We start from the raw sequence: 10,471 nt of genomic DNA on the forward strand, positions 1-10,471 counted from the left end.
ATGGCGGGTCGGAGGCCCAGACCACGTGCAGCCTGTACACAGCCCCACGCCACAAAGGACCAGGGGAGGCAGGGCTGCACACAGGGTGTCTGTGTCCCCCAAAATACCTCAGTGTGACAGTAGTGGAGGGACAGGTGATTCAGTCAGGAGGAGGGAGCCCCAGAGAGCTCCATGCACCCGTGAGGGCACAGTGAGATGGTCATCTGTGACCCGGGCAGCAAGCTCCCACCACACATCCAGTCCGCCAGCTCCTTAGTCTGGGACTCGCCGGCCCCCAGAACCATGAGCCACGTGTGTACTTGCAGTCTGCCCCATGTGCGGTGTTCTGCGCTGAGCCCTTCCAGACTGAGCAAGATTGGGAGCCACGTTCTCCCAGCTGCCGGCCTCTCAGGCTCTGTCTCCCCTCCAGTAACCTGCCCGTGGGCTTCGCTGGGGCCACATGCCTACCAAGCTTTCGGTGATGTCGCCCCAGCTTCCACAAAGTGCTTACTCCATGTCCAGAGCGTGGAACAGCATGGTGGACTTGACACGCCACCGGCGTGCCCCAACCAGTGTGGCCCTGGTGCCCAGAAGCATACTTGTCATTTGCATTGCATTCCCCACAAGCCTTGATGTCCAGCTCTGCTGGCCTTGGAGGCCACATGTCCTCAGTTAGCATTGTTCACTGTGTCCCCTCTCTCTCTAGGGCGGCTGCTTGTTTCCCTAACAACTTTATTGAGATACGGTGCACATCCATGTCATTCACAGCTGACCCTATGCAGTTCAATGGCTTTTAAGAGTTCAGAACTCAGCAACCATCGTCATCATCAATTTCAGAACATTTTTTTTAGCCCGGAAAGAAATCCAGCACCCCATCATCCTCACCACCCACCCCCCTCAGCTCCCCATCCCTCTATGGGTTTGCCTGTTGTGGACCTAACCAGTACAAATGGAATTGTGAAGTTCCCCAGGGCTTCTGGACCCTTCCTTGAACGTCATGCCCTGGTTCCTCCCACATTCCCTCCCTTTCCCTGGAGCCCCCAGGCTCACACTGGCCTTTGCTCACCACACATACCAGAAGTTCTGTCAGCCTGTGGTGTCTGCTATCAGCCCAATGCCAAGACCATGAAGAGCGTGTGTAAATAAAGCCTTGCCTTGCTGTTTGTATTCTTCTGAAATATGGCTAATAAAATCCTGCTTCACCCAGAAACACCATTCTAAGAACAGATGTCCCACAAGCTGGGGCTTTCCTACCACTCAAGACCCTCTCCTAGGGGTACCTGGGTGGCTCAGTGGGTTAAGCCTCTGCCTTCGGCTCTGGTCATGATCTCAGGGTCCTGGGATCAAGCCCCGCATCCGGGTCTCTGCTCAGCGGGGAGCCTGCTTCCCCTCTCTCTCTGCCTGCCTCTCTGCCTGCTTGTGGTCTCTGCCTGTCAAATAAGTAAATAAAATCGTAAAAAAAAAAAAAAAAAAGACCCTCTCCTAAGTAGAGTAGAGCAGAAGTGGCCCAAGGGGGTGGAAGGACCCATGGTCAACATGTGACCCAAACCTACAGTGGAGCGGCGACCTGGGCCTGGCATCCAGCTTCTGATTCCTGGGTGGGTTTGCGTGACTGCCTGCCTGCCATCTTTGATCCTAGTCGAGGCCGTGGGGGCTCGGGGACTTATTAGATGGTGGTGTAGACATGCTTTCCAGCTTTGCTTCTACCCTGGTTTCTCTTTTCTGCTTAGGAAGGACCTCAGAGGGGTTCAGCAGTTTGAGCTGGAATTTCTGAATGCCAGCATGTGATGGATTTTACTTCACTTCTGCTTGTCTTTAAAGATTAAATAAGGCATAAAGGAGAGGAAGATGTACTTACAATGCAATGGAAGTTTTAATCCGATGGCCTTTAGGCTCTGTGGTTGATGTCCTCCCTTCCCAAATAAATAAGGGCAGTGCCAGGCCTGCTTCTGCTCCAGCGCTTCCAGAAAAGACCCGCCAGTTCAGGGCCAGGAGATACCAGCTGCTCCAGGCTATGAAAGAAAGTAAGGGCCCAAGTATGCCTGAGTTTGGAATAAAAAGCAGAGCTGGTATTCCAGTCCTGCCTTGGGTCTCTCCAGTATCCTTGGGTGGTTGGAGAGAGAGGTTCTTAATTTTTTTTAAGATTTTATTTATTTTTGAAGATTTTATTTATTCAGCATGCCTAGATGGCTTAGTCAGTTAAGCGTCTGCCTTCGGCTCAGGTCATGATCCCGGGGTCCTGGGATCAAACCCTGAATCGGGCTCCCAGCTCAGTGGGAGGCCTGCTTCTCCCTCTCCCACTCCCCCTGCTTATATTCCTTCTCTCGCGGCTCTCTGTCAAATAAATAATTTTTTTTTATTTTTTAATAAAAATAAAATTTTATTTTTTATTTTTAAAAAAAATTTATTCATTTGAGAGAGGGGGAGAGAGAGAGAGCATGAATAAGCAGGGGGAGCGGCAGGCAGAGGGAGAAGCAAGCTCTCTCCTGAGCAAGGAGCCCGATGCAGGGCTTGATCCCAGGACCCTGAGATGAAGGCAGACGCTTAACCAAATGAGCCACCCAGGTATCCAGAGGGAGGTTCTTTAAAAAGAGGCTGGCAGCAGTTAACCCAAGGCTGGGGCCCTGGCTCTGCTGCTTGCCAGCCCTGAGATTGATCCGGTGGTCTTCCTGAGCTCTCAGGTTGCGGGAGGCTCAGCAGGGACTCCGCCCTCACAGAGGTCTCTGAGGAGTGGACAGAACCTCCATGTGAGGCGCTGGGGTGGGGTCCCACACATGGGAGCACTCAGCACACGGTCACCCTCGTTCCCTCCAGGTGTTGCCACCCGTACCTGCTGCTGCCCTTGTGAGGAGTCCAGGGGCTCCCTGAGATCTCATCGCCTCTCAGCAAGGAGCACAGACCAGCTTCCTCAGCTTGAGGAACGTGGGGCGCTTTAGCCTTCCTCCCACTGTTAGGACTTCCTTGTTCTGGTGTTCGCTTTTTCAGATTACAAAAGCAATATATGATCCAATATTCTATATTATGGGAGAACATGAAATAAAGCGACTGCCCCCAGCCCCTGGATACAGGCTGTGAAGTTGGGGTGCCCACTCACAGCCTCCCACATCACTGCTAAATGGCTTCACTGTCCATCTTCTTGCTTTCAGTCTGCCCCCTGCCCTCCATGCCCTGCCGCCTCTCCCAGATTTTGGTGCTGGGTGCACATTCGTGTCCTGTCCGTTTGAGTTGGCTGAGGCAGGTGAAGTGCCCTGGAGAGTCAGCCTTGTCCGTCAGAGGAACATGGAGTCCCCCCTCTCATGATTTCAAGGATACCGGGAGGTCTTGTCCAACATGCCTCCCCAGACCCAGTCCCCGGATTCCCTTCCTAGGAGGAGTAGTTCCCTAGGCTATTAGTTCCGTGGATCCTTCCTTTCTGATCAGAGAGAAAGAAGGTACAACAGTGACCTGAGAGGAGAGAGAGCAGAAAGACATGACGCCCGATTGGCTGTCCCCTGACTTTCACTCAGTGCCACTTCCTTGGGACTCACACAGAATAGGAAAACCAGCCCCTGCTTTTTAGCTAGACCATTCAGCTTTAATAAGGAGAAGTTGAACTCTGTCAACAGCTAAGTCTGAAGGCTGCCTGGGGTGGTGCAGATTTTGGAGACAGGCCTGGGTTCAAATCTGGATTCCTTTCCTGACTCCAGCATGGAATTCAGCAAGCTACTCTATCTTTCTGGACCTCAGGAGGATGGAGCTCGAGCTCCGTTGCCCATGGCTGTGAGGATGAAATGAGCGGCTCTGCACTGAGGGCCTCCGCAGGCAAGCACAGGATGTGTCTCCGGAGCCTCCCAAGGGCCAGAACCTGGGGACAGACTCAAGCCCTCAGCAAGGCCCGCATGGGGCCTCTGCACTGCCCACGTGAATACACCCCTGTCCACGTGCCATTTCTTCGTCTTTTACACAGTGCTTTCATGAACGGTCCCGCCGAGCGCGGGGGTGAGGGGGGGGGACAGCTAGCTTCCTTACCTGTGAGAAACATGTCAACATAACATGCTTAGTCAAATTCATTACCTTGTTTAAAGGAAGATGTGGTCTTATGTTTTTCTGTCATCGTTTTACATGTGAATTTTGTCCTTGGTTATGATTATCAACGTCTTGAGGAAAAGGACCGTCTTTCCATATGCCCCCTCATTTAATTATTCGCACAGCCTTGTGAGGTAATAGTGCTCCTGGGTGATAAGTGATGAAGACACCCCAGGAGTGGAGGTCAGTGCCCACAGCCTCAGTGGGTAGGAGGCAGAGCAAGCCCAGGACCGGGGTTCCCATGCTCTCAGTTTGCCTCTTTTGCCTTCTGGGTCCAACCGCTATGTGGCCCTTGGAATGGCCACGAGCATCACAGGGCAACAGCACGGAGTGGTTCAATAGTGCTGGCTGTTTCTGTGCTAAAAGGAAAAAAACAACAACTTTTTTTGTGCAGACTCAATATTCTGTCAGACTTCACAGTCCCCTTTGTGTTGTGGTGATGGTGATGTTGTTTAAAGAAAGGTCTTGCTTGTCTCATTCATACATAATTCATGCCTCTGGCTGAGGCAAGAGTCAGAGAGGAGGGGAAAGTATTTGAATATAAGTCTCTCAAACTCTTTTCTTTGGGAACTTACTCTTAGAAAGAAATGGGAGTGAAAGCCCCAAGTGTCTGGGGAAATGTCTCTCAGGTCAAGAGCCCACATGAGTTAGCTCTGCCTATAGGAAGTCTGCCAAGACACCCCCCAGGTCAAGGCCAGAGCTACCCTACCTCCCTGACTAGTACCAACCACCTAGAAGGAAATGGCCAAGTGTACCCACAATGTTAACACAAGCCTATAAAATGATGACAAATGTCACAGTGACATTTAAGAATTTAGTAAGGAAACCAGGACGGGAAAGATCTTAAAACAAACCACACAGGAAGCTTGTCACAAGTCTCAAGTTTTTTATTTTCAGAACAGAGGCTGGTTTTATTTTTAAAAAGAAAAAGGGGGGAGGGGGAACGTGCTCAACGCTAGTGAGGTGCAACTTCCCTTCTTCCAGGCTCTAACTTCCAGCCAGCTCTCTTCCCCCAAAAATACATGGATTCAGAATCAGGCCAGGTTATATCAGAACAGCCTTTAGAGAGAGGCCGGTCCAGCCCCCTTTTACAATCTGTAGAGTCAGAGGCTCAGGTCAAGGGCGCGCCTTACTGGCACACACATTAGAGGCAGACTGTCTGAATTCTGTACCAGGGGTACTTTCCTGTGAACCATACTGCTGGCGTGAGCCTCAGGAGACAGTGCACCTCCCTGGGGAAACATCTCCAGTTTGACCCCCCACTACAGATGCCCCTAGAAAGCAAGAAAAAATCGGGGTCATGTCTCATTGTGAGTGGGGCAAGGAAAGAAAGTAAAAGCACTCATGAAAAACACCGGAAGGAAGGGATTGACCCCTGAGCGCAAAGTGCTCGCACCAGATGTTTGAAAGAGAATGTCCAAGATGAGTGGGGGGCCGGCAGACAGAGCCTGAGCAGGCCCAGCCTCTGCCAGAGCTCGCCGGGTTGCCGTCAGTCTCTCAGAGTACCTAGGGAAGTGGTAGCTCATTTGAACCTATCACAGCCTCCCACCAGAAAACTCAACAGTACTCAGATTTTATGGTCAGTCACTCAGCGGGGGAGACCAGCATCCAAACAGGAGAAAGGGGGTGGGACAGGGGCCAGCCAGGGGCTGGCCATGGCTCAGACACAAAGTCCATTCACAGCCACTGAGATTAGGTAGCAGAGAGAGCAAAGCTGGAGAGAGGAGATGGAGACCCAGGGAACAGTCTAGGCCCAGGACTTTGAGCACATGGAATTCAAAGGGAAAGGATATGGTGGGGGGAGAAGGGGGAGTGGGGAGACAGAAAATAAAGACTAGTTGCAAAATCCAACCCACTAATAATATTGGACCTAGGAGGGCAAGGGGCTGGGAGCATAGATTAATACATTGAGTGTAAACATGTTTCCTCCATCATTCCCCACTGTGACGGTAGGGGAGGCTCAGAAGGACTCTGGTCAAGACATCAGTCCTCTGTGTCTCCATCTCCATGGAAGTCTTCTGTCAACAAACCCCCAAGAAGTTGGGAGAGAAGAGCTCCAAGTAAAACACTGAGACCCAGAAAGCAAAAGCAATGTGCCATCAAAGCGAGTGAGGGACAGTCAAAACTACAATCATGACTTCTGGTCCTTTGCCCAGGGTGTATTACACCACACAAAGCATACAAGGGGGTGGGGGAGGGGAAACAAAAATTCTTACAGTTTTGCCCCCACCCCATCCTATTCTGGGGTGGAGGACAGTGAGTATTTCCTGGCCTTGCTGCCAACAGTTCTCCTGCACTCTTACCTCCCCCCAAAATACTTATCCACCCTCAAAGATGCCAAGAGAGATGTCCCACATCGAGACCATAAGTGGGCAACCCCTGGGTGTCCCTTGTCATTCATCTCAAAAAGAACACCAGAGAGGAAGGCAGGGCAGGGGAAGGATTTGCCCAGACTCCCTCTGCAGACTGCCTTCTCCTTAGAAATTCTCTTTACCAGAGCAGAGGACAAAGGTCATCACCACCTTTTCTGTACCACACCAGGCTTCCCAGAGGAAGGACAGATATGGAATTGGATTTCCTTGAGCCAATGGGAGCCCCAGCTTCACTTTATTTCAGGAACCCCACCAAGGCTGTTGTTCTAAGCCAAGATCTGACCCGGTTAGCAACAAACATCGGGAAGGATAAGAGTTCTGGGTGCAGAGGGAGAGAGAGAGTGGGAGGGCAAGCCAATGGCTGATACTCCACAGACCCTGTAATAAGACTGGCACCAAACCCCAGCTGGATCCAGTGGCCATGTTAAATGCAACGTCTGAGTATTTTGCCTTTAGTTTTTTGCAAGCAGCATCAGTGCATGATGCAACAAAAGTTGAAAGCACGGAGGTAGAAATGCTCACTCACCCAAGAAAGGGTGCAGTTCGGTCCTTAGGGTATGGACCCTCTCCTCCCCCAAGCTGAGAAGAGAGGAGTAGAATTGAGGAAGATCCTGGGTGAGCATCTCCCTTGGAGGAGAGCAACTGGGCAGCTCCCAGGAGCCCAGCTCTTTCTGGGAATTCACGGCCACAAATTCAGGTAGGAATGAGGAGGGTGGTTGTATGTGTGGTGGGAAGGACAGGGCCTCCCCAGATCTCCTACCGATTGCAAGGGGCCACAGTGTGGAAATAAGAAAACTATACTATACACACAGACAAACACAGACTTGGCATCTACCATCTGGAAAAAAATCCAATAGACACATCAGGGTAACAGTGGATTCTCGATCAGTTTCAAGGCGTGGGACAATGATCACCAACCACAGCCTATAAGAATCTGGCACTTCCAAGCCAGGGGGAAGGCTTCAGGCCCAGCACCCCTGTCTGGGCACACCCTTTTCACCATTCTCCCCCTCAATGAACAAGAATTAGGATGGTGGTGGGAAAAGCAAGAAGCAGAGGTATCTGGCCCCTGGAGGCTAGATTAGGGTAGGGCATGGAGAAGGGGAAATAGAGTAGTAGGTGGACCTTCCTCCTTCACCATTAGCTGCTGGTCTCCCTCCAAGCAGTCTTGACCCAAGGGGTGCAGAAGGACACACTGGCCCTTGGCCCTATTAACAGTTCCGTCTTCCAAATAGAGCCTGATCAAATCTGGGTGAAAGACGATCAAAGGACAAGGGGCTGGGGTCTCTCAACCCCAAAGCAAGCCCCTCTCCCTTATCCCTCCTCAATTCTGGGAGGCCACGGCCAGGGTATTGACATAGCCATGGGCACCCCCCTCGTTCTCCGAGATGCAGTGGCCCAGCTGGGAGGCTCCCTGAGGTGGTGGTGGTGGCGGTGGCGGTGGCGGGGCGGAGGGCGGAGCGCCGTAGCCCCCTCTCCCCCGAGTCGGGGAGGCCCGACTCCCCCGGTCCCAACAGCCCTCTAGGGCTTCCAGGCCACGGCAGCCGAGGAAGAAGAGGTTCTTGAGCATGAAGATGGAGAGGGGCTGCTGGTAGCTCACCACCAGGAGGCAGCGCAGAGCCAGCAAGGGCACGTCCACCAGGCAACCGCCCAGCAGGCGCAGAAGGCGGCTACAGCTGCCCGGCCCGGAAGCCTGGCCCCAGGATGAGGCTGCCGCTGCGGCGTTGAGCTCATAGAGCCAGAGCACCGGCGAGGAGAGGGTGAGGAAGTAGACGGCGATGAGCAGGTAGCGCAGGTGCGCGGGTAGCGGCACGCGGCCTTCCAGCATCAGCTCCACCAAGGTGAAGCTGTCGAGCAGGTCCAGACACGTGCCCAGGAAGCAGCCGGCGGCTCGGTGCTGCTGGGGCTGCAGGAGCAGGGGTCCCGCCGAGCCAGGGGGGGCGCCCGATTCGCTGATGGCCCGCACCAGGCTGTAGAGCAGGGGCACGGACAGCGCCATGGTGAGGCGGAAGCCCGTGGTGCCGAAAGGCGCGCGCAGCTCGATGAGGTCCAGGATGGACGTGCCCAGGATAAGCACCACCTTGGGCGTAAAGGCGATGGAGTAGATGAGCCAGGCCAGGTAGGCGAAGGCAAACTCGCCCGCGGCCCCGGCAGCGCCCGGGACGGCTCCCGAGCCACCTGCGCCCCCGCGGGCGCCGCGCGCCTTGGCCCCTGCCGCAGCCCCGGCGGAGGTGGCCGAAGCGGCGGGTAGATGTAGAGGCGGCGCGGCGTGGTGGTGGTGCTGGTGGTGGTTGTGCGCGCCGCTGGCCGCGCCGCCCCGACGGCCCCGGCTGTTCTTGGCGAAGAAAATAGCCCAGCCCACCACCACCACCAGGTCAGTGGCGATCCACGAGCACCAGTACAGGTCGGTGACGGCGATGAGGTACAGGTCCAGCAGACCACCCTGTGCCAGCAGCAGCACCACGGACAGCGCCTGGTAGCCCCAGCGGCACCCCGGGCTGGGGGCGCAGCCTCGGCGCCGACCCCTGCGACCCGAGCGGGCCGGGCGGCCGCAGCAGCAACAACACGAACAGCAGGAGGTGCCGCTGCCGGTCCCCGTGCCGCCCGCGCCCCCGGCCGAGCGGCTCCCGGGGCCCCCGACGGCCCCGGCCGCAGCGCCCCCGCCGAAGTCCGCGGCTGTCATGCTGCAGGAGGAGGTGGGCGTGGAGGTGGAGGAGGAGGTGGCGGCCGAGGAGGAGAAGGCGGCGGGCGCGGGGTCGGCGGCTGGGGCACCCCCCTGAGTCGGGGGTCCCGGGAGGCCGGCTGGCACCAGCGGCTTGCTGATGCTGATGCTCTCGTCGTCGTCCTCTCTCTCGGCGCCGGTGCTGCTACTGGGGGAGCCGCCGCCGCCGCCGCCGCCCCCGCCGCGTCTGCCGCCGCCTCCCCCCCGGCTGGTGCTGGTGCTGGTGCTGCTGTCGCCCGAGCCTCTCCGGCCGCGGGAGGAACCCCCCCGGAGGAAGAGGGGCTGCAGCCGGGCAGCGGCGGGGGGCGGTGGGAAGGAGCCGGACGAGGACGAGACCGAGCGGGGGTTGCCGAGCGCTGGGTGCATTGTCCTCCGAGGGGCTCCGGGGGGCTGCCCTGCTGCTCCCTCCCCGCCAACCCCGGGCTGGCAAGGCGGCCGAGGGGGAGCCGGGGCCAGCCGCCGCCTCCTCCCCAGCGGCTGGTACTCGTACCCGGGTCGGGCAGCAGCGAGATCCGGACTGGAGCCACCGGACTGGGCGAGCCAAGCCCCGGGTGGCTGGGAGCGGGGTAAGCGAGGAGCTGAACCCACCGCGGTGACGACGGGCGCGGCGGGGGCGGGGAGCTAGCCTAGTCGGAGAGAAAGGGGAGGCTGGCGGCGGGGAAACCAGGACTGGATTCAAGGGGGAGAGTAGGAAGAGAGACCAGAGAAGGAGAAAGCCTGGCTCGCTGGATCAGCAGGAACAAAAAGGGGAAGGGGTTGCTGAGGCGCGAGAGTTGGGGTGGGGAGCCCTGTGGGGGGCCTAGAGGATGAGAGAGGAGGAGGGAGAAACGCGGGAGCTGGGCGGAGTTGGCACTGGGAGGACCTAACCGGAGCAGACGATTCCTAGGGAAGTCGTTCAGTGATCCCACCAGCGGAACTGCTGAAGCGTTAGTAACCGGATGGCCTTGGTCTCCATGTAGATCAGGCCTCTGAGCACCAGGCCCAGGCGACAGGTTCCGGCCTCTGTGCCTGGTCAGCACAACTTCTGCGGACAGTAGGGGCAGCTGGGGCCTCTACACCGGGGCCAGCGCCCTTTCACCTGGGCAGCCTGCCTCTCTTTCAGGCACTTGAAAACTAATGGAGGAATCCGGCCATGCTGATTAAAAGGACTGGGAAGAGCAGCCCAGACCTGAATTTGTGCATATTCCTGTGTCCTGCCCTGGGTTCAGTGATGGACCCTCAGGGAGGTCCCATTTTCCAGTGACGGGAGTGGTTCTTTGAATATAACTGCTTGGGAAGAGAGCACAGGTAAAAGAGTTATTCATGTGACCCCAGCCAAGTGGGGCTTTGGGTG

At 56.1% G+C, this 10,471-nt stretch overlaps 1 protein-coding gene across 1 annotated transcript; it reads right to left on the reverse strand.

The window, feature by feature from the left end:
• Window positions 1-4,918: 4,918 nt before the first annotated feature.
• Window positions 4,919-9,705, reverse strand: TMEM121B (transmembrane protein 121B). Its single transcript, XM_080811949.1, has one exon. The coding sequence runs from the start codon at window positions 9,502-9,504 to the stop codon at window positions 7,741-7,743; it is 1,764 nt and encodes a 587-aa protein (XP_080668075.1). The 5' UTR covers window positions 9,505-9,705; the 3' UTR covers window positions 4,919-7,740.
• Between the last annotated feature and the right edge of the window lie 766 nt (window positions 9,706-10,471).

Source organism: Martes martes (genome assembly GCF_963455335.1).
Source record: "Martes martes genome assembly, chromosome: 8".
Classification (NCBI taxonomy): Eukaryota; Metazoa; Chordata; class Mammalia; order Carnivora; family Mustelidae; genus Martes; species Martes martes.